This window comes from Hylobates moloch, unplaced genomic scaffold (genome assembly GCF_009828535.3).
Source record: "Hylobates moloch isolate HMO894 unplaced genomic scaffold, HMol_V3 SCAFFOLD_6, whole genome shotgun sequence".
In the NCBI taxonomy this organism is placed as follows: domain Eukaryota; kingdom Metazoa; phylum Chordata; class Mammalia; order Primates; family Hylobatidae; genus Hylobates; species Hylobates moloch.
This window is the reverse complement of record NW_026652281.1, coordinates 84,922,106-84,946,810: the sequence shown is the minus strand read 5'-3', so window position 1 is coordinate 84,946,810 and position 24,705 is coordinate 84,922,106. Positions and strand designations below refer to the sequence as shown.

The window sequence follows — 24,705 nt, the reverse complement described above, 5'->3', positions numbered from 1 at the left end:
CCTTTCATCCCAAAGATGCAGCCGACTTGATTGTGGTGCATAAGCTTTTTGATGTGCTGCTGGATGCTGTTTGCTAGTATTTTATTAAGCATTTTTGAATTGATGTTCATCAGGGATATTGGCCTGGATTGAGCAGGTATGTGTGTGTGTGTGTGTGTGTGTGTGTGTGTGTTTCTACCTTGGTTTGCCAGTAGGTTGATGTGTGAGTGTGTGTGACTTGTGTGTGTGTGTGTGTGTGTGTGTGAATGTGTGATAGAGGGCCAAACTAGGGCAGAGGAGGTTCCCTGGTCTGCCACTACATTAAATGTTCTGAATTCAAGATACCAAGAGAGGCATGAGACCCATGGTTGAAACTTCATGATGTGGCCAGGTTTCGGGGGTTTCTGGGAGCTGCCAGTGGGCATGTCTCAGGCTTGCTCCCACTGACAATCCATGTCTTCTCTCTAAATTGGAGATGGCTCTGTATGGAGAACAGGCAACCGAGAGCATGATGTAAGGGATCTACCTCATACTCACTAGGAAAGAAAACAGTTTTCATCATCTCTCACTCCGTTCCCATTGTAAATCTATAGACACAGGGGTCAGTTACCTGAAATGTTAGTGTAGCTAAAGTCCTCAGACCAAATTAGATGCCCTACCTTATCATGTGGATCAGATCCTAAAAAAACAACTGCTTCCTGTGGTCATAATCTTTTATCACAGGCCATTTCCAATCCAGAGGAAGATCTTCTAGAAGAGGTGGTGGGTGGGAGAGTGCTGACATACTATGTGAAGCTACTATTTGGAGTTGGACATGAGTGCATGTGACCTTGTGCCACAGCGGGAATGTGAGCTGGATGACAAATGGAGATTTGGACTTGTGATAATTGGCCTCTGTGTCATTGTTTGGAAGACTGACTGGTCCCCTTATTTCCTGTAGCTTGACTACCACACAAATGAATCCACTCAAATGTTGGCAAGTGGAGCAGAGTCCCAGGACAGGTAAGGCACTTTCCCTGCTTTTTCTTCAGATCAATCCCCATGCCTAGAAATTAATGTCACATCCCACAAAATCATTAAAGTAGAGAGTGCATTCTGCAGGATGAGTGAAAAGGCATTTATGATTCTTGGGGTCAGATGTTCTGCAATTGGCCTGTGCTAGTTCATGTCTTTCTGCAGATCACATCCTTAACCTCTAGAGAGTCTTGCAGGACCAGAACCTTACCTTTCCCAGTCCACAATCTCTACAGGTACAGACACACCCCCAGTTCAAGGATCTTCACACCTGGATTTAAGTCTACTCCTGCAACTACCCCAGGTAAGTTTCCTTGTTCTTCATGGCAAAGTTTGGACAATGCTATTCAAACTCCAGGCAACAAGCAACATCTAGGGAATGTGCTTTTAGGTAGGGTCAGCATAATATCCCATTCTGGCAGACATTTTTATTTTAAAGTTGTAGAGGGTGATGCTGCTGGCAGCTCCCTCCCAATCAGCACCATTTGCAGCCTCTTGAAGACAGAGAACTGAGGGCTGTCCTTCTAATGGAGCAGTGTGATTCCAAAAATGCTCCCTGTGGTCCTGGGACCAGGGATAGGACTCCAGTTGAGCCTGGTGAAAGAGGTCCTCGTCCTAGCCCAACAGAGAGCCTTGCAGCTGAGCTTGGGTAATGTGGTCCATGTGGTTGTTTCTGAGTGTGTCCTGAGGTTGATGGATGGCTTGCAGTTCCCTATGCAGATCCAATGCATGTTTTGCTTTCTTGCTTCTACAACCTGGACGTTATATGTCCAAGATGGAGCCATCTCAGCCATGACAACAGAGAATGTACCACTCTCACGTGAGGAAAAGGAGTAGGCAGTTCTCCTGTATCACCAGCCCTTGATGAGATCCTGAGGAAACCACATCATGGAGATCAGCCCTTTTCTCCTGTAAGGAACTCATCCTATGAAAGAGCAATTGGTGGCTGCAAGAGCTGTCTCTGGGACAGCTGTTCATGTCTATATCTGCAGGGTAGCCCTCATAGTCATATGCAGTCATATCCATAGTCATATCTGGAGTCAGACTCCAGTTTGACTGAGTGAATGGAGAAACTAAACATTTATTACTGAATAATAACATTAATAAACCATCTTAATGATAGTAATAATAAACACTGATGAGCATTAACAGGAATGATGATGATTATTATGATACTAATATCCATAATTAATAATTTTAATATTGATAGTAATACTAACCCTGTGGACTTGGGACCTAAAGAACCATTTCCCCTGGCAATTATCCCATATTTGGCCACACGGGGTAATATTGAGTTCCAGAAGGCGAAGATTAACATTCAAAAAAATAGAAAAAACAACTTGCAGGTAGGCATGTGCACACATGGGGACTCTATGGAAATCTCAGGTGTCTCAGCCTATGAATAAATACTAAAGTGACTCTTGTTCTGGATCTCCATGCTAACAAACATGCACCAGCTTTCAGGAGGTAGGACAGCTGGCTGATGGGGCAAGGCTTCTTGAAAACATGGCAGGAGTAAGAAATCGCACATGCTGCCCAGCAGCAGAGCTCATGACAATCAGTAAACCCCAGCAAAAGGACCTGGCTGCCCTTCTACCATCTGCTCTCCCATGGCCCCTCTTAACTGGTACGTCTAGGCACTGGCATAACCTTCACTGGCTATAGGAGGGCATAAACCTCAGCATTCTCCCACCTGCAAGAAAGACAAAAATTAACTGAATACCATGGCTTCTGGGTATCCTTAGTGGACTTAGCGTATTTTGCATTTGCTTTAACAGGCCAGTTATCCAGGCAGTGACTTTCAGTACAGCTACAGTCACCTCTGGACACCTGTGGAGACTTTAAAAATTTCCAGAAGGTCAGGAATTTTTGGAGACCTTTCTCATGGCTATGTCACTGAAAAGGTGAATCAATAAGCTTCTGAACTGACTTAGAAAATGTTGCAGAGACTCTCGTGAGCAGATAGACCCTCTCCTGCCACTCCAGATAGACATATCTGGGTCACACACACCTGATTTAACAACATCTCATTATCTCAGGTGGGTAACAGACAGCAATTTGGGACCTATCCCAGTGTGGATGAGAGATATTGAGTTGGATAGACTAGATGGGGCAAGAAAGCCCATTCTGGGGCTCAAAAGCCTGCACATAGGGTTGCTGGCACATAAAGGGTATGTATAAATTCTTTCTCAGCCCATGAGAAGATCAGGATGTACTTCATCAGTATACCATGCTGTTATGAAGAGATTCTTGCCTCTAAAGGGACTCAGAATACTTCAGGGAACCTGTATTAGTTCATTTTTACACTGTTGTAAAGACACTACCCCACACTGGGTAATTTACAAATGAAAGATGTTTAATTAATTCACAGTTCTGCATCGCTTGGGAGGCCTCAGGAAACTTACAATCATGGTGGAAGGCAAGACAGAAGCAGGCACCTTTTTTCACAAGGTGGCAGGAGAGAGAAGTGAGTGCACAGAAAAAAAAAAACCTCCTACTTTTAAAACCATCAGGTCTCCTAAGAATTCACTCACTATTGTGAGGATAGCATGAAGTAACCTTCTTTGACACATGGCGATTACAGGTCCCTCTGTTGATATGTGGGGATAATAATTTGAGATGAGGTTTGGGTGGGGACACAGAGCCAAACCATATTATTCTGCTCCTGGCACCTCCCAAATCTCATGTCTTTTATATATATTTCAAAACCAATCATGCTTTCCCAACAGCCCCCCAAAGTCTTAACTGATTCCAACATAACTCAAAACTCCAAGTGCAAAGTCTTATTTGAGACAAGTCTCTTCTGCCTATCAGCCTATAAAATTTAAAAAAAAGTTAGTTACATCCACATTGGGGACCTTATGACTCTGACCAGTGCCCTATCCTACTGTGGCTCAACTGATATCCTAGATACAAGACCAAGTCTTTTTTACTCTTTCCTCTAATCTCCTCTAGCAGAAGGAAGGGGTCTTTTTTGGAGCTGCAAGCTGTGCTGCCTGGGGTTGGGGGAGTGGTAATGCAAGTACTCCTTTAGCTGTCCTGGCTGGTGTCTCAGTAGGTTTTATGGCCGCTCAACTCAGTACACTGTCTCTGAGCACAGTACTATTGTGTCTGCAGTAGTGTATGAGATGGAAAATAGGTCTCCATTCTCCAAGACCCTTCTTGAGCATCAAGGCTGCCTGATTGTTGGGATATAGCTACAGAATTTCCTCGCTGAGCCTAGCATGCACATGTTCTTCTGCTGGAAAAAAAAGACAAAAACAAACAAACCACCAAACAACTTCCCACAAGCGGAATATTCTGGGACTCAAGGCCACCTAGATTATTTTGTCCCCAGGGTGCTCCCTTGATGTGGTGTGCTTCCTCTTTTCTCAGAGTAGGAGTCCCTGAAATTCAGATTACTGCATATGCTGCTGCTGCTTCTCTGGGTCTAGCTACCCAGTGGGGCTGCCGCACACCAGGCTGGTGCTCAAGAATGTCTGCAATGGATCCAGTGATGTAATCTGTCCTCAAGTCTCACAGCAGCGTGTATCAGCAGCTGATCAGATGGGGATGGCAGGGGAGTGATGTAGACTCTGAGAGATTCCTTGGTTATAAATAGTCCTAGTGTGTTGTATGTTGGATTTCTCAAATGCCAGTTGTAGTAGTAATGAACTCATCACATGGACAGACTCAGGGCCTCCTGGTTAGCCAGAGTGATGCAAGCAATGGTAACAGTTGTGGTCACTCACAACTTTTCTCCTTCCTGGGTGCTATGTTATTCTACCTGCAGATGCTGTAAAGGACTGTGTCAGTAGGCCTTCAGCCAGGAGGTGGTGCTTCCAAAAGGCTGCCAGCTGTGGTGGCAGCAGTGAGATTTGGACTTGCCTTATGTTACCCATGGGAGGCACTCTGGTGTCTCAAGAAATAGGTGGAGCTATAGAGCTTCTAAAAGTTTCTTCTATTATTTCAATCTTTAACACACTGAAAACTCTCCGGTGGGAACTAGGTCAGGTAAGGTGATGCTCTGGCTCTCTACGTGTGGGACAAGCAGTGGCTCCAGTGGGAATTGGAAGGCAGTTCTTGGGCCACTGGGGTAATTTTCTAGAGAGAAGTGAAGCTGTCTCTGCCTCTGTACAAGGAGAGTCCATATGAAGAACGGGGAGTAGCAGCTTGGTAGTAAGCCCCATCCAGCTCCCACACACTTGGCAAGGCAGGTCTCACACCCACAGTGTTCCACTGGGAGTAGCTAGCTAAGTTTCAGAAGTCGGAGCTCAGAACTGAAAACTGATCTATACCATAAGCCTGTCATATGGCGACAGCAACTGCAACCTTCAGGCCACACCCTTCCTGAGCCACCTGAACAGCAGCGGCCCCCAGCTCCCGTGCTTGCTCCTGCAGCACACTTCCCACTCACCTCTCAGTTCTGGCCTGGGCAGTTTGTCCCCAGTCAAGATTATATCAAACATTTCAGTTGGGAGGTTCTCTCAACCTATGACTACCATCTGAGTTAGCTGGCAGGCTTCTAGGGGGTCCTCTCTGAGGTAGAATCAGAAATGGCTTCCCTCCACCCTGCTAGAAACTGGGAATGTGCTGGAGATTCAAAGCACATCCCAATGCCACTCCTCATAATCTCACCACTCTTCCCTAAATCAGCTCCAGCGCTGAGTAGGGTTAAGGCCTTCCGTCATGGCCTGGATTGATAGGTTTCCCAGTGGAAGTGTGTATCTTAGAGTCAGTTTACCCCCCTCTCACACCCTGGAAACTTACAATTTTCTGCCTAGCTTATGGTGTAAGCTGCATCCTGCTGCTTCTTTCAAATGGTCTGTGGCTTATTTCAATTTTCCTGTTAAATTTCTGTGTTGCTTCTTGAAAGAAAGTTCACAGTGTGAATCTCTACACACCATTTTGTCTTTCCAAGTGCAAGAGGCAGACTAACAATGCCTTCAATACACCATCTTGGAAAACAAAAGTAACAGTTTTCTCATTTTTAAAAGTTTTGTTAAGATCTGTTAATGACTCACAAAGAAATAGTACTTGGGTATATTTGAAATTAGTATTTATTCATTTGTCTTCATAAGTGAAAATGCAAGATATTTATCAAGATGGAAGTACTTAATATGTATATTTTAATATTCTTAGATGCAAATAACTTCACTTTTGATGTATTTTTATTTTATCTCAGTTTCATTTCAACTTAGGTTTAAGGGGTTCTTGATAATCTGACATAATAAGTGTTGTTGGAATTGGCATTAAAATCCACCCTGCTCTACAGCACTTCATCCTTCTTCGGCAGGCACCAATTTGATCTTCTACTACTTTGCAGATATCTCTTCGGCAGACACCAGACAAATTGAGATAATGACCTTCCGCAGCACCCAAACCACCTCTTGCTGCAGGAAAGAAGATCCAGTGAGATAGTTAGTCCACAAATGGAATGTAAATCCATTTGTAAACACTCTTAAGTAACAGAGTAAATTTAGTATGAGCGTTTTTATGTGGGAGCTCTTGAAATGGTTGCTGCTCATATGTCAGAGACACATGCAGATTGAGAAAGGTAGCAGTTCCAATCCTGGTTTGGCCCAACAGTCACTGCATTTTTGGTGGGGAAAAGGGATGTGGGAGGAGATGGTACATCTTCATCTTTTTCTCTGGGTTTTCTGTCAGAAAGGGCTGTTGCTTACTCCAGTGGCAAAAAATGCCAGTGTCTTCTGCCAGAGTGGGTTACTGAGGGCCATGGTGGTTCCACCTTGTGGCTGATACAGATAGTCCCTTTCTGCTTTTGTTTCTAGCCAAAAAAGATGTTTCTGGCATCTCAGGTATGCTGATTTCAGCAGCTTTTTGTTCTATGTGGCTATTCTTTTTTTTTTCTTTCACTCTCTCTTTCTCTCTCTCTCTCTTTTTTTTTTTTTTGGCTTCACTACGTTGCCATAGTTTCTTAAATGGTACCTTGAACCCTCCCAGGGCTATTTTGGTTTGTACATAGCTATCTATGTATTTTTTTCTTGGGGGGAGGGTGTAGAGCTAAAAGGCTGGTATATCCTGCTCCTGCTCCCCCAAGTGATGTTACTCCCCCAAGCTAACATTTCAGGCTTTCAATTTATTCGTGCTTTCATCTGTTCAAACATAATTAGAAATTACTTTTTCTCTCCACATTTAGATTTGATCTATCTACTTTAATTGCTAGTAGTGGCTTAGTCACAGAATAGATTAGTTAGAAAAAGTATGCTTTTGACATTATAAATGGTTCTTTCAATTTGTGTCTAAAAGTGGAAAATACTAGAAAGCTTAATATTTATTATTGTTTTCAGACCATATTCTCCAGATGACCTTTATTACAACAAAGATAATTTAATGAACATCTCTCTAATGGTAAAGCTGATGGCTTTGTGCTATTACAATATCCTTAAAGTGATGGTCTGGTGGAAAGAACAACTAAAGCAAAGACTAGGAAAAAAAAGTTAATACCTTCATTTTGATCTCACTCTGCATTAAGAGTTTTCAATGTGTTAAAGATTTATTATACATTAAATAATTTAATGTTCATTTAATAATAAATGGATCCTATTAAATATGATTTTTAAAATTATAATCACATTACTTTTATTCACATCTCTCTACTGATGCCATTCCTAGATGAGAATGGTATAACATTATTTTATTTTTATCATTTTGCCACATCTTTATTTGCTTAGGTTTATGCTGTATCAAACAATGTATGTGTGGGAGTAATGGGTGATTCAGGAATGCATGAGAAGGAGGTTTAAGCTCTTTCACCTTGAACAATTAAAATTAGCAACATAATATTGAAATATATACATAACACTCAAGTGGTACTTTCAAAATAGTGTATATTTCCTCTGTTTATTTGTAGCTTTTAAACCCAGCTAGAAGCATTCTATTTCCTTTAGGCACCATAAGTCTGAAAGTCTGTAGTGAAAACTACAAGTAGTAAATGATGCTAATATATGTGCTCCCACCTGTGGAAGAATTGATTGTCTTAGATAAAAAAAAAGATGTTGCGATTGGTGTACAAAGTATCTAGAATATAATCTGGTGGTGGTTTTTCTGTTTCCATAGCAGAGTAACATATATAATATACCCATTTCATCAAGTTATTTAAATATGCCTTTGAACGTGGAGAATTGAAAGTAATACTGTGAATCCTGGTAAACATTTAAAAATAATGAGAAGAATATTGCCTTTACAAAGTCAAAATTTGTCTGAATACAACCCATATAGCAATTTCATAGCAAAACACTTCCTTCAATCCTATTAAAATCAGAAGGAAAAGAAGAATGCCCACTGTCAATGCTGTATTAATATAGTTCTAGAAGTTTTGGACAATGAAATATGTTGTAAGAAAAGAAGTCAGGGTAGACTTGAGCCCATTCTTTTTCCTCTCCTTCTATACCTCCCAAAATACCATTGGAATGTTGTAACATTTTGGAGAATCTATAGTAGTGTCCCAAATCATAGAATAGTATGAATACATCTGAATCTGAGATATCTCCAAAAGATACAAAATAGGTGTCATTAGAATGAAAGAAAGATTTAGGATTTTGGCCATGACCTCAAGTTAGCTGCTCTCAAATGACTGCTGCTATCGAACAAATACATTTTAGAGGATCTCTTTGAAACATTTCTGTTCTTGAAAATGGTTAGGCAAGTTCTTAAAATATCTCCTCTTTGAAACACAGAAATAGTCTGTGAACTGGAGCTTGAGCACTGGGCACTTTGTATTGGCTAGCTGATGGAGGGGGGTGAGGATTTCCCAGATCTTCTGGGAAGATCTGCTATTATCAGCAATGCTAATGGTGGTACTACTGACTCTTGGGCCATCAGAAATTCCAGTTCATTAATCCTGGAACTTCTATATTGAGATAAAGTGTTGAGTCAGTTTCACAGAAGAAGTTTGGATAATAGCATTTTCATTTCAGACCGTAGAATGATGGCAGATTAAGGATGAGCAATGAGTTCAGTATTAAAAATGATGAGGTAAGCAAGACACCATGAATAAAAGTTAATGAAATGAATAGCACATTTAAACCCTTGAAAACTAAATGTATTGAAATTGTCAATGTGGAGAAATTATTAAGCAGCTGTGTATCGACTGTTTAAAGAAACAATCTACTATTACAAAGATGTAAAAACAATAGTAAAACAATATAGATGATAGAAAAAATAGGCAGGTCTGGCTGGGCGTGGTCGCTCATGCCTGTAATTGCAGCACTTTGGGAGGCCGATGGGGTGGACCACAAAGTCAGAAGAAGCAGGAGGAAGCTGCCCTTGATGGAGATAAGAAGGAAACAAGTGAACCTCAAGCAAATGTTGAAAGGCTGAGTGTGGGCTTATGATAGTTTAGCATCACTAGGGTCCCAAACACACTCACTCTCACTCACTAATGCTTTAATGCTTCCCTTTCTTTCTTTCTTTCTTTCTTTCTTTCTTTCTTTCTTTCTTTCTTTCTTTCTTTCTTCTTTCTTTCTTTCTTTCTTTCTTTCTTTCTTTCTTTCTTTCTTTCTTCTTTCTTTCACTTCCTTTCTTCCTTTCTTTCTTTCCTTCTTTCTTCTTCTTTCTCTCTCTTTCTTTCTCTTTCTTTCTTTCTTTCCTCTTTCTTTCTTCTTTCTTTCTTTCTTTCTTTCTTTCTTTCTTTCTTTCTTTCTTTCTCTTTTTGTTTCTTTTTTTTTTTTTATGGAGTCTCACTCTGTAACCCAGGCTAGAGTGCAATGGCGCGATCTTGGCTCACTGCAACCTCTGCTTCCAGGGTTTAAGTGATTCTCCTGCCTCAGCCTCCCAAGTAGCTGGGACTACAGGTGCGTGCCACCACACCCAGCTAATTTTTTGTATTTTGCAGAGATAGAGTTTCACCGTGTTAGCCACTGACCTCGTGATCTGCCTGCCTCAGCCTCTCAAAGTGCTGGGATTACAGGTGTGAGCCACCATGCCCGGCCCCACTAATGGCTTTTTCATGACCTATCTTGTGTGCTCCTAGGTAAGATCAGATGGAGAGCAGGAGAACTACCTGAGACACTTTTGAGAGACAGGCATGTAAGAACTGCTGCAATTTGAGGCCAGAGCAAGGTAAAGATCTCACTGTAAGAATCGTGGAAAATCCTCTGTTACTGGGGAGTGGGTTGGGGAGCTGAGAGAATACCCCCTTCACTCTCTTTTCTCACAGGTGCATAAGAAGAGAGGCCTGATGAGGTCTGAAGGCAGAGCAGGGCAGGTAGCTGAGGGAAGTAGATTCTCTGGTCTTTCAATGAGTGTGAGGCAGCTACTGCCCGAGGTTGGGCAAGGGATGGGAGCCCTGAGAGATTCTTGAGGTGCAGAGATAGAGGCTTGCTGAGGATGAAAGTGGACAAGAAAGTTAAGAGAGGCTCCAATGCTGACCATGGCACTCTGCAAGAAGAGAAAATCTGTATGTAGAAGTTTCTGAGGGAAAATCGTGAGTTTAGTTTTGGATATACATTACTTTTGAAATTAAGTGTCCAAGTAGATATACCAGTTATGCAGTTGGATAATTTATTATAAGCCCGGAGTTCAAAAGGAGGTCCAAAAGGAGAATTTAAAAGGATGAGACTTGCTGAGCCCTTCCAAAGAGTGTGTGGTGAGTGAGAAAAGAAGACGACCAGGAACTGAGCTCTGGAGCTCTCCAATAGGAGGTGTGATGCAAAAAGATGAGGAAGAAACAAAGGAAGCCAAAGTGGTAGCTCCAGTGAGATAGGCTGAGAATCAAGTGAATGTGCTGTCCTGGAAGCCAAGTGAAGAAAGTATACTGTGAAGAAGGAAGTGATTATTTATGTCAAATGCTGCTAATAGGCCAATTGAAGTTGTAGTGAAAAATGATCATTGGATCTGGCAATATGGAGATTGTTTGTAATTTTGACAAAAGTGGTGTCAATAGCATGATCAAAAAGGCGGAGAGAGCCTGATTGGGATATATTTAAGAAACAATGAGAGGAGAGCAATTGAAGACAGAGAGTATGGACAACTATTTTAAGATGTTTTGTTTAAAACTAGTTCAACCATTGTGGAAGTCAGTGTGGCGATTCCTCAGGGATCTCAAACTAGAAATACCATTTGACCCAGCCATCCCATTACTGGGTATATACCCAAAGGACTATAAATCATGCTGCTATAAAGACACATGCACACGTATGTTTATTGCGGCACTATTCACAATAGCAAAGAGTTGGAACCAACCCAAATGTCCAACAACGATAGACTGGATTAAGAAAATGTGGCACATATACACCATGGAATACTATGCAGCCATAAAAAATGATGAGTTCGTGTCCTTTGTAGGGACATGGATGAAACTGGAAACCATCATTCTCAGTAAACTATCGCAAGGACAAAAAACCAAACACCGCATGTTCTCACTCATAGGTGGAAATTGAACAATGAGAACTCATGGACACAGGAAGGGGAACATCACACTCCGGGGACTGTTGTGGGGTGGGGGGAGGGGGGAGGGACAGCATTAGGAGATACATCTAATGCTAAATGACGAGTTTATGGGTGCAGGAAATCAACATGGCACATGGATACATATGTAACAAACCTGCACATTGTGTACATGTACCCTAAAACCCTGAAGTATAATAAAAAAAAATAAAAATAAAAATAGAGCAAAAAATGGGATGACAGCTGGCATCAGAAGAAAAGCAAGGACATTCTTTTTCTTAGATCAGAAAAACAACAGCATATTTGTATGCTGATGGTAATAATTTACTAGCATAAAAAATGATGACACAGTCATGACATAGTGAACTGCAACAGGAAAATCCCCAAGTACACAGTGAAGAGGGAATATAATATACAAATTTAAAAATTATTTGAATCTCTGAATCATCTGTTTTGATATTAACCTTTCATTCCTGCAATAGTTATTTTAAACATGTTCTAATTTTCTCTTGTTCAGTATTGCCAGATTATTACAAAGTTTATTAGACTTTTTGAAAAACATTTTTTAAAATACTAGTTTTTTCTCATTAGTTTCATTAATTTATATTTTGTATTTATAATTTTCCCTTTATCTTCTTTAGGTTTATTATGCTGTTTTTTTTCCAAAAGCCCCCAAAATGCATGCTTAGCCCATTACATTTTAGCCATTTTTGTATTGAAAGTTGTGTTACCCATTTCTGTGTGGTTACCTGTAATATACCATGAGCAGCACTTCTTGGTGCATTTCCTCCTTATTAATTCACTTGTCTGAAGTTCGTTTAACTCTGCTTTCTAGTCTTCAGTTTCACTTTGCAAATCATTTTTTATTCATAACCACACAAAACATAATTTATTTTGAAAAGTCTCCCATAAAATTTTCGCTTATTCTAGGATTACAATTTTTCCGTTTGTCTCTTTGAAAAAATCTTTCAGATTTGTCAACACTCATTTAGCAGTAGCTCCTATTGATAGGATTCCATCCCTCTCTTTTGACCTAGTGAGTGTATATAATAATAGATGCCACAGAAATTCAATCCTGTCAGATCTAAGTTGCTGCATATAAATTTCCGTGTCCCACAAAGGCATCTCATTGAGATCACATTCTGTTGTATCCTTACTTTGTATCTTGAGATGCCTTGGTGGGGCATCGAAATTTATATGTAGGCCGTTTGATCTGACAGGATTGAATTTCAGCAGCATCCATTATTATATCCACTCACTAGGTCAAAAGACATGGATGGAATCTTATCAACAGGAGCTACTTCTAAATGAGTCTCTTTCTATTTTTCCCTATTATAATCCTAGTGAAGCTGTAAATATTAGGTTCTTGAACCCACAGGACTGATTTTAGGATCTTGTCTGGCCAGGGATATAGCCTGCTAATCTGCAGAACCTTATAGTAATCAGCTACCAAATTACCTGGGGATAAGATAATTGAAAAAAGAAGGAGAATAAGGAGAAGCAAATGGAGTCTCATGGCTGAAGGGCCGGCATCAATGTGGGTTGGGCCTGGAGTCTCTGGGCATTGTGTGTCTGGGCCTTTTTATGAAGCTCTCTGAGTCTGTGATTTGTCCTTGGTTAGCAGAGCCTGAAGAAAAGAGAATAACTGAATCTCCCACAGGAAACTTCCAGGGACACACAAATACATAAATGTGGTGATATCTCAACGGATGAGAAAGCAGGTGAATGCTATTTATTTCCCAAAGATTCAGGATGTCTTTATCGTCACCTGCTTTCTTCATTATTTTCGACACGCACATGCAATAATCATTGATCTTACTTTATACATCTATTGTTTACCAGGCAATATAGTAGGAACTGAAGTAAAATTGTTATACACAAACAGTACATAATTAATAGATATAGTTTGGCAAGTTTGCACATATATATTACTCTTGTTACCACAACCAATATCCAGGTAATAATATATCCATCACCTCCAAATGTTTCCTACGTCCCTTTGTTATTGTTTTTGTTGTTGTTGTCAGAACCCCTAAGATCGACCCTCTTAACAAATTGTTAAATACAAAATACTTCATTGTTAACTATAGGTACTATGTTTTGGAGCCTATCTCTGTAATTGACTCATTTTGTATAGCTTTAACCCTTGAACAATAACTCCCAATATTGTTCTTTCCCCACTCAATAAAACACCAAACTCTTTTAAAGCACATTCTGTGTAATCCACTTTATGAAGCTTTTCCTAACGTTCTTTTATCTGCTCCCCCCCATTAAAGGGAACTACTAATATAACAATTACCTATTTTGAATTATTGTGTCTTTTACATACATTCCTTCATGAACCCATTTAACACCTTATCTCCCATTATCTTGTTATGAAGTAAAACAAAACGACATGATTTTAAAAACGAAATCACAAAAGGGCTTTGTAAAATTATGATGTATCATTGCTTATTTGTAAGAATTCAAGTTACACTAGGGGTTTTTAAAAATCTTTTGTTTTTATTTGTTGCATATTGTGAGCACAGTGTCTTTTCCAGCTATTTGCTTTGGGAAGAAAAGTTAGAGTTACAATGAACATCATAGGCTATCTTGTCTAGTCACTTACATTACAGATAAGGAAATGAGCTGAGGGAAAGGAAGAAACTTGCCCAAGATCACCCAGTGATCTAGTGAGGAAGGTGATAGGGACAGAACTAAGGCTTGGTATTCTGAGCCTCATTCTGTTTTCTCCTCTTGGCCCTTCTCTGTTTCCTCCTCTCTTCCCAAGCCTTCCAGAAAAACTTTACAGTGCTGCTGCAATGTCTACCTAAGGACACCCAGAGGAGACCCCACTTTTCATTAGACTGCTTTTTTAAGCACCGTCTTGCATTTTCTTCTTCAGTCTTGTTGTATCCCATTTTTGGCTATAAGTAATACTTCTGCTGTGCTGTTCTATCCAATTAGTTTCTTGCATTTTCATTGAGTGAAAATTAAAACAAAAAAAACGTTAGTTTATCTAAATTTGGAAGTTTTAAAACTTGATTAGAATTTCCTGGGGATATGGATGTAAGACATATATTTTAAAATATTTTTCATTTTCAAAATTAAAAATCAAACCCATATATTTAGCCAGGATGACTACTTGATAACTACTAATCAGTTGGGTCTTCAGTAATGCCACAAGGATAATAATCTTATAAATCAATTCCCTGGTGTTGTGTGCCACTGAATTAATACAATTTGATATGGTATCACCTTTAACCAGGCTTTACGGTGTCACACAAAGGAACAGCACAACAGAACTATAGGGTAAGATGTATAGGGAAAGCCGGGATGTAAAACCCAGCGTTGACTCTGACATTTACTCCACTGTTGGGAAAAGCACTTCAGTTCCCAGAGCCTTAATATTTTCCTCTATAAAACAGGAAAAATAGAGCCATATTCAAGGTTTTGTCAAATCTTGTTGCTGAGTGATTTTATAGTGTCTGCAGCTATCCTCTCTGCTAATCATAACAAGGCTAACGAACTGTTCTTTTGTTTAGTTAAAGATATTTTTGCATTTGTTTACAAATTCTTATTCTTCCCTTCACAAAAAAAGAAGCATTTTAAAGGTAATTTGTAAAATGTTAAGAGTCTCTTACATATCAACCCTTCACAATGTGATAGAGTAGCTTAGCCCCATCCCTAAGAGTATAGTTTCAGATCAGCCACAAACCTATGCAGAGTGTGGGATAGAGAATATATTTCAAACACATTCAAAGGCACACACACACACACACACACATTCACACAGTATTACCTAAGGCAGAGGTGCAGATAAAAATCTTGGATAGACAACTCAAAATTCTTAGTACTAAAATAATCCTAATAATTTTCCTTCCAAAGTCACCACCGACAATCAGATCTCTTAAAGGTTGGTGCCTTAGGTTTTTGAGCCTTGTGTAACTTTTGGCTTTCTTTTTTGGTCGTGTGCTATTTATCTCATAGAAAGAAACCTCTTCTTCATCCTATGCCAGTGCCATATTGCAGGGGCTTGTTGGCATCTTCCTGGTATGTAGCAATCCAGGTGACTGGCCTCTGGCTTCTTAGGAGCAAGGCCATCACATGCTTTTGTTCTTTGTCTGCTTGTTTCCTTGTAAGGGCCCCACATACAACGGGTGCTTAACAAATATTTGATCAACTGAACTCATTTTCCACCTCCATTCTCTCCACTTCAATCTCTCCCTTTTACTTCTTCCAGATTAGTTTTCCTACAGCAAAATGGGAATTGTTCAAAAACTGTCCTTCATCTTTATAACTTGAAGGATTCGTTAACCCTAAGCAGTCCTTTGAAATTTACTATCACAGACTAGATAAAAATGTCTGGGTTCACCAAGAATAGGCATGTGTGCCATCATATTTTCTGCTAAAAACTTTGTAAAGTGTTTTTAGCAAACAATGTAAAGCATAGAATTTGACGATCTCCGACAATGTAAAAGGATCATCCGCATTCTCACATGTTCATGGCTACTTTCCCACTCCTTCCCCAACCTTGAAATCCTGAATTCAACAGAAAATATGAGAAGATAGTTTGCCTCATATAAGGCAACATGTTGCTTGATCTTTCTTGCCTATACACATTCAAGAGCTCCAGAAAATTTTCTGATCTACTTAGGATGCCTGATCATCTTCTTGGGTAAAAGCAGTAAGTCCTACACATAATCACCAAAGCCATGTCCGTTCAGGGGGTCTTATACCTGTGATTCGTGATTGCATGCTAAATGCAGAAGGGTATGCTCCATTGCAGGGTCATATCTGGTCATTGTGTTTAAGTTCTAATTTAGAAGACTAGTTGCTGAGAAGGAAGAGGGAATGATAATGTTAGGAATTGGAATGCAACTTAAGGGGAAAAGTCAAGTACAAGGGACCAACAGTACTGCGGGGCAATACGTTGAAGATTTCTTAGATTACTGTAATATCTTCAAGGAGACCCCCATGAATCCTTCCTGGCTGACCCCACCAAAGCTTTGGCATAACCTTTATGCCAAATGTCTTAGGCTAACTTTTCCTAAAGAAAATAGAGGAGTTATGGAGACCAATATTTAGTAGAATAATGCCTGACTATTTTGCTTTTGAGGTCTAGTAACTGCTAGGAAACTTGCCTAATTAATTCACATTTAGAGGTAGAGTAAAGAGGGTTTCAAGCACTTGAAACACCACTGACTTCATTTCATGTGAGAGTTGCTATGGAGAGCTAATGAACTATGAGGCTGCAGGTCTCTCAGCCAACAGGTCTTCTAGATTTCCTTTGTGACTCCCTTTTCTTGTCATAGGCAATTTTGCTCTTGCTTTGAGTATTATAGCACCATAAGGTGTCAGACACTCTACTCTTACCAAGTCTTACACAAAGTTTATCTTGTTATTTGGTGGAGCTTGGCTCATAAAAAAAAGAGAATGATAAAGAGGAGGACAGCAATCCTCATGGCTGAGGAAAGAAGAAAGCTTGGCTTTATTTCCAGTAGGCAGAGAAAACTTCCATCTGTGGCTCTCTAGCACCAGTGGAATGTCTCTCTTTGGATAATAAGTGTCCTTCCATACCTCATTAGGCATATTCACAGACAGAGATGTACTATGCACACAAAATCACCTTCATGGGATGACTGAGAGTCCATGTTTTATTGGACACTAAGTTCATGAGAATGATGTGGGTGCACAGTTTTGACCAGAAAACCTCGTTAAATGGGAACATAAACTACCAATATTTTGGCAAAAAATTAAGGTTTATGAACAAACAACCATTTATATTAAGTTGCAATTAATTAGGCCATGCTGAGAAACCATTTAGTTTAGTTATTGATTAGACATTTTGTTAGTGAACACTTCCCAGACTTTACTAGCCCTATTAATCCCTGCTTTGCCCCTGGTCTGAACACCCACAGTGCCTTGTTTATGGTACAGTGCCTACTGCCTTGTACGTTAGATTAGTGAATGTATATTTGCCTCCTCTACTACTGCGGGAGCTTCTTGTTTGCCAGGACAGGGCTATATTCCTCAGAGCTGAGGAGGAGTTGAATCATGTGGTCATTTTTTCTCAAATCCTCTTCATCAAGTGAAGCAAAAGAGTACAGTGAAAGGTCACTGCACATGGAAGCAGGAGGTCTGGATTTCAGTTCTAAATCTCTAGATCTATTACTAACTGGAGGTATGGATAGAGTCAGGAAAATTTTCTTCCTTAAGTATTGATAGCACCTATGTAGGTCCAGATCCACTGGATCTAGATAAGGGGATTCTCAATAATTACTGTGCATAAAATCAACTGAAAGAGTTAGTTTGCAATGCAGATTATTAGCCCCATTCTATGAAATTTTTACTGTTTTATAAATTGATAAATAATTTTTATTAGACTATGTAAATTTCCTTACTTGCACCAGCATACAAAAATATTGAATAATATTAGCAGCAGAATCTTTCAACAAAATAACTATGTATAGCTATTAAACCACTTTGTTTCACTGCTTTCTATTTTTTTATTTATCACCATTGTCTTCATTATTATCATCATCACACATTATTGAACACCCATCATGGACCAGATGGCATCAACATTGTTTCTGCCCATAAGGAGTATGCATTCTCTACATGTTTGTAAAATTAATGCCTGAATAAGTTTGCTTAAACAAGGCAGAAGTTGATTTCTTTTTCACTTAAAATTAACCTGTAGTTATACCATTCAGGGCTAGTACAGATACTTTCTAATATCATTAGGGATGCAGGTCTCTTCCAGCTCTCTGCTCTGCTATATTTTAGAAAAGACTCTAGTTTGGCTGCTAAATTCCCACCTATTATTTCTGAATTCTAGACACCAGGGAGAAAACAGGCATGAGAGAAGGGCAAAGGAACATCTACCCTTCCTTTTTAAATTTTTTAACCAACCCCCCTTAAAAACACTTTGTTGAGACATGATTACATTCAAAAAGCTGTACCTATTTAATGTGTATATCTCAGTGAGTTTGAGAATAAGGATACATTGTGAAAGCATCACTACCATCAAGATTATAAACGTATTCATCACCTCCCAAAGTTCTCCCTCTCATTCTAATTATTATTTTTATTGGTAAGAATAATTAACATAAATTCACCCTATTATATTTTAAGTATGCAATACAATATTCATAGCTATAAGCACTATGCTGTAAATCAGACCTCCTGAACTTATTTATGTGGCATATCTAAAACTTTGTACTATAATCAAACCTACACATTTACCTGCACCACAGCTCCTGGCCAGTCTACCCTCTGCTTCTGAGTTTGTGTTTTTGAGATTTTAAATACAAGTGAAATCATACAGTATTTGTCATTCTGTGTTTGGTTTATTTCACATGACTTCATGCCCTTCACATTCATCAATGTTGTCACAAATAACAGGGTTTCATTATTATATAATACTGAATAATATTCCATTGTACATATATATATATATAAAAAACACTAATTCATCCGTCCATGAATGAATGACAACCTGTATGTCTTCTTCATAGAATTTGACTATTGTGAACACTGCTGAAAGGAACATAGGAGTGCAGATATCTCTTTCACATACTGATTTCAATGACTTCATATATATATATTTATCTATATATGGATATATATATTATATATAATATAAGTGGAATTGCTGGAACAAAATGGTATTTTTATTGTTAATTTTTTGAGAAACCTCCATACTATTTTCCAAGGTGGCCGTACTAATTCACATTCCCACCACCAGTATACAAAGGTTCCCTTTTCTCCACATCCTTACCAACACTTGTTATCATCCATCTTTTTGATAACAGCTATTCTAACAGGTGTGAGGTGATATTTCTTGGTAGTTTTCATTTGCATTCCCATGATGACTAGAGAGGGAAAGAATTGTTTATATATATGTTGTCCATTTGTAGCTCCTTTTTTGAGAAATGACTGCTCATATATATTTGTTCATTTTTTACGTTTTTAATTTTTATTTTAGACACAGAGGATACATGTGCAGGTTTGTTACATGGATGTATTGTGTGCTGATGGGGTTTAGAGTATGAATGATCTCATCACACACGTAGTGAACATAATACCCAATAGGTAGTTTTTCAGGCCTTGCACCAACCCTCCCTCCTCCCTCTGAGAATCTCCAGTGTCTGTTGTTTCCATATGAGTGAGAGCTAAACAGTGTATAATCCAATGTTTAGCTCTCACTTATACATGAGAATATGTAGTATTTGATTTTCTGTTCCTGCGTAACACACCAGACTGGGCTAATTTTTGTATTTTTAGTAAAGATGGGGTAGCTTCAGCATGTTGGCCAGGCTGGTCTTGAACTCCTGAGCTCATGCGATCCACCCACCTCACAAAGTGCTGGCATAACAGGCATGAGCCCCTGCACCTGGCTTTTCTGAACTTTTTTAGCTTATGTTAGGTTTTTCTGTTCTAGAATTTTGTATACATTTATTTATGTTATAGGACACTTTTTAGCTTAGCTTTCCCCACTCGGGGTTAGAAAGATTATATTGATCCATGATCATGATGTTGATTAATAGAGTTTATTATTCCCCTTTATTGCTAAATACTACTCTATAATATGCATATAATTTATCAATTTCCTCTCAATAGATATTTGAGTTGTTCCCAGGCTTCAGCTATTGTTAATAGAACTCAAGGACACATTTTTAGAAGAAAAAATTTCAACCCAAAATGTCCTTTCCTTTTGGATCTCCAATATTGTGTCAGAGTTATATTTTTGTTGTCTTGAAAATCCAACTACATTGAACAAGATGTGTCTCTAGAATCAAGGTTCAGTGTATGTGTGGTCTGGCTGTGTCCTGGAATGTAGCCCTTATTAGTTTTATTAAGCATTTTCCTATATAAACTGAAATCAAGTAGAAGACTCATTTTTCCACAGTAGGAGAAATAGAACAGTTTAGGACTTTGGAGAGACAGCAACTTGCTGCTTGCCTGTGCAGCCCACCTCAAAAGATACAACTCCTGCAACTTTTGATTTCTGGTGACTTGTCCAAACAATTAGATATGAATTGACCTTATTCCCTTACATTACTACAAGTCGATCTTCTGCACCTGGCCAAATACAGTATAAAATTGATGAGCATATGTTTCTTTTGGTTTCATACTTTCTATTTAAAGCTATTCTTTTTGGCTGGGCACTATGGCTCATGCCTGTAATCCCAGCAGATTGGAAGGCCAAGATAGGTGGATCACTTGAGGCCAGGGATTTGAGACCTGCCTGGCCAACATGATGAAAGCTGTCTTTCCAAAAAATACAAAAATTTTCTGGGCATGGTGGCACGTGCCTGTAATCCCAGCTACTCAGGAGGCTGAGGCAGGAGAATCACTTGAACCCAGGAGGCAGAAGTTGCGGTGAGCCAAGATCCCACCTCTGCATTCCATCCTGGGTGATAGAATTAAGCTCCATCTCAAAAAAATAAAAAGCTAATCTATAACTTTCTTTTGGTGCATTATTAGAACATAGAAGGCAATAAGGCAAAACTATTGTGGGTATATTTGTGTGTATCTGTAGCTAGTGCCTAGCCCATCACTTGTGCTGAAAATTAAGAGAACCTTCTTAATATCACTTTTCTGCACTCTAGTTCTGAATTTAAAGAAAGAAAAAGGTAGGTTAGCAAATATAGGTATCAGTTATTTCTATTGACAGATCATTTGGAGAACATGATTTTGGGTGTGGGAGAAAAAAGGTCACTAACTCTCCACCCCAGAAATAATTTTGCTGATACAAAAATCAGCCAGACATGGTGACACATGGCTATAATCCCAGCTACTTAGGAGAAGGAGTTTGAGGATAAGGATACGTTGTGAAAAAGGTGGGAAAATCACCTGAACCCAGGAGGCAGAGATTGCAGTGAGCCAAGAGTGCCCCACTGCACGCCAGCCTAGGCAACAGAGAAAGATTCTGTCTGAAAGAAAAAAAAAAGTTGTTGCTATACAGCACATAATTTTATTGTCATCTCATTCAAAATTGAATAGTGCATTTGGGTTGAATTCTTATGCCTGCAGAGACATTTGCTTCTGGCTTAAAATCACTGGTTCTAGGAGGAAACTCCAGCAGAAGGCATTGTAAGGATTTTATAGTGTCTAAGGTCATCTTGATAATTCCTCAAATAATTCCTGGCAATTATGTTAGGTCTTGAACTTCACTTACTTCTTACATGTTTAATAAAAATAAGTTCAAAATGTTGTCATGGCTGTTGAATTCCCACAGGCTTGTCTTCCCTTCAAAATTCATCACATGGTTTGTACTCTTGTGCAGATATAATACGTAAGTTTGGAGGTGGATGCTTTGAGCCATTAAGTTCAAAAGCACTGCTACATGGGCCAACTGTGGTGGCTCACACCTGTAATCCCAACCCTTTGGGAGGCCAAGGCAGGCAGATCATGAGATCAGGAAACTGAGACCATCCTAGCCAACATGATGAATCCCCATCTGTACTAAAAATACAAAAATTAGTTGAGTGTGGCAGTGTGTGCCTGTAGTCCCAGCTACTCGGGAGGCCAAGGCAGGAGGATTGCTTGAACCCGGGAGGCAGAGGTAGCAGTGAGCCGAGATTGCGCCATTGAAGCACAGCCTGGTTACAGATTGAGACTCCATCTCCAAAAACAAACAAAAAAATAGTACTGCTACACAGACATCCATTGTCCCAGCATCTCTGCCATAATAGCTGAGGAATTATCGAGAATGTCTGTTAATTTCTTTAACTCCAAATTTGTGTAATGTCCCTTGATCTCCTGTCATACCATAAATTGTATTATTCATAAAATGGACACTTTATCTATAGTTATTTCTTCTCAGTATGCTACATCCTTTTAGAATTTAAACATACAGTGTCCCCCAACCTGAAATTTGAATTTTTGAAAAACCAGAAAAATGTTTTCAGACACCTTTTATTTCCAGTTGTTTTTATGTCCTCTCCTGAATCCAAGTTGAGGGTAAAGTCCATTCATCAGCATTTCTCCTCAACTCACAACAACCTCATCCCACTTCAATATGATGTTTGTCCCCACGAATTGATGCACATAATTCTTGCTGGCAGTGGTAATATCCTAATAAAAAAAATCATGAGATGGCATCAGACTTTACCTTATTTTCTAGCTCAGCAGAATTTGATTCCTGTCTGATAAGGAAACCCTGTCTTCCCTAGAAACTTTTCACTTTTGTCACAGGTTTAGTTCCCAGGGAACTGGATATAGACAAAGTTTAGTGTGCAGGATGTTTATTAGGAAGTGATGTCAGGATCCACATCTGTGGAAAGGATTGGAGGGAAGCCTTATGTGCAAAGGGACAACTCTAATGGCAATGCAGCCTGACATTGTCAGCTGGCCGCATGGACAGAGCTGTAGAGCTAAGAAGGACTCCCCTATTTGTCCCAACTGAATCATGTGGCAAAGCCTATGCACCCCTTGCCTCCATTAATAATTGTGTGCTTGCCACTTGTGGAGGATGAGACTTTGAAGCAGGTGGTTTTCTGCAGCTGAAGAAAACCTTAAATGTGCTGACAAAGTTTTCCAAAGAGATGGAGAATGGCATCTGCCGTGTATGTTGCCCCTTTCCAAAGAGGACGCAACAAGGGTATGGCCTCCAATGGCTCCGTATGCAGATATGTGGACGGCAATGTCTGTCCCTCCTGCGACCTAAGAAGAACAGATGGCAGACATGCAGCCAGGCAGTTAGAGGTGACACAGTGTTAGGAGATAAACATCTGTCGGAAGCAGTGCTTCTTTGAATCAGGTGTGACACGAGACTTGCATCCCTTGCATGGACCCCTTCCCAATTATCCTGCTGTCCTACCTCATGAAGGTGGGTTGGGGCTGGCTGGGGGGCAGTCCGCATACCGGGCACAATTTGCCTGCAGTATTTCCACATGAGTTCCAAGGTAGCCCATGTGGTCATCCATGAACTTTGTGTTTTCCTTATGCTGCTTGTCCTTTGCCTTTGAGGAACACAATTAATTTACCACTGAGTCCAAACAACTCATGTGTCCCTATGTCTGTACATTGTCCTTCACTTAGGGGAATCTCTAATCTCTAATGCCTTTGTTTTATTTTTACTATTAATATTATAATAATTAACATTGTCATTATTATCTTCATTGATGATATTCAGTTGTTTTTATTAATAGAGTTAATATGAATTATTATATTGTTGCTACTTACACCAAGATGAAGATAATTTATTAGTTCAGGGAGAATCTGCATTCTGAAGGTGAATAGAAGTTCCAGCTACAGATGGGCAGAGGCATGCCCTCTCAATTCCTGATGGACCTCCTAGTGCCTCCTGGACCTAAGGGGCCTCCTGAAATGTTCCAAGACGCCACCAAGGCAGGGACCAGCTTGTGCATGCCTGAGAGCATCCAGGATGAAGTGAGGCTCTGGAAAAATGCAAGAGTTTCCACAAAATCCCAAAAAACCTTACAGGTGAACTGGATGCCACAGAAAGAGGAGTGCTCTTTGACACAACAAAATCACCAAAATTATTTCGAAGTCAATTAGGAAACAGAGGAATCACTCTTGCTGCCATTAAGTGGAAGAACAGGAGACTGTGAATGGCGTCCCAGGCCTAACTGAGACTCCACAGATATTTCTATGTGGCTTCAGACACCAGAAATCTCTGTAATTTTCAGAAAGACACGGACAGCTCATGCCAGCCCATCCCTCTGCAGAATGTGTCCCAGCAGATCAGCGGCATGGAACCATCATGGACAGCACAAAGGCTCAAGGGCCATTCCCAGGCCTGCCTATGATTCTAGATAAGTTCTCAGTCACCGTGGGGGCCCAGGAAAGGTTACTGATAACCATGAAAAAAGGGAGAAGCTGAAACCAACCCTAAGCAATCTGCCGGATTCCAACTTCAGCAGGAAGCCAAGGACCAGCTCATAACACACTTGTGCCATCTGAAAATCCCAGGATGCTACCCGACTCTACAGAAAGTTCCAAAGAGAAGTGGCTGGGAATTTTGCATTCTAGAATGCATTTTACAGTGCCTATGGACAGGTGATGAGAAATTTAACATTGGTGTATCTAACTCTGACATTTTTCATGAAGTGATTTTTTAAAATGTGGTAATAAACACAAAATACAGTGCGAATATATGCACTATATGTCAAAGTATGCTTTACTTGCATCAAGTAGACTCACCTTGGTATATAATCGTGGAAAACCTCCATCATGAGAATATCTATTTTTCAAACTGAAAATCTCCAAACAAAAATAAATAAAATCACAAGTTTTCAACTACAGCAAGCAGACGGAAAATAAATACATTAATTCTGGCACCGTGAGTTGGACTGCACTGGGAAACACAGA

The 24,705-nt window shown here is 39.7% G+C and overlaps 1 protein-coding gene and 1 long non-coding RNA gene across 2 annotated transcripts; one reads left to right on the top strand and one right to left on the bottom strand.

Annotated features, from left to right (window-relative positions):
* Positions 1 to 7,569, top strand: LOC116471231 (uncharacterized). The gene is made up of 5 exons (XR_004248761.2): positions 1 to 136; positions 703 to 981; positions 1,214 to 1,297; positions 2,772 to 3,032; positions 6,269 to 7,569. It is a non-coding gene; the product is annotated as an uncharacterized LOC116471231 (long non-coding RNA).
* Positions 6,160 to 12,898, bottom strand: LOC116471230 (beta-defensin 109-like). The gene is made up of 2 exons (XM_032157287.2): positions 12,841 to 12,898; positions 6,160 to 6,365 (listed from the first exon to the last, which is right to left on the bottom strand). Exons 1-2 carry the CDS (start codon positions 12,896 to 12,898, stop codon positions 6,160 to 6,162), a joined length of 264 nt encoding a protein of 87 aa, XP_032013178.1.
* Between the last annotated feature and the right edge of the window lie 11,807 nt (positions 12,899 to 24,705).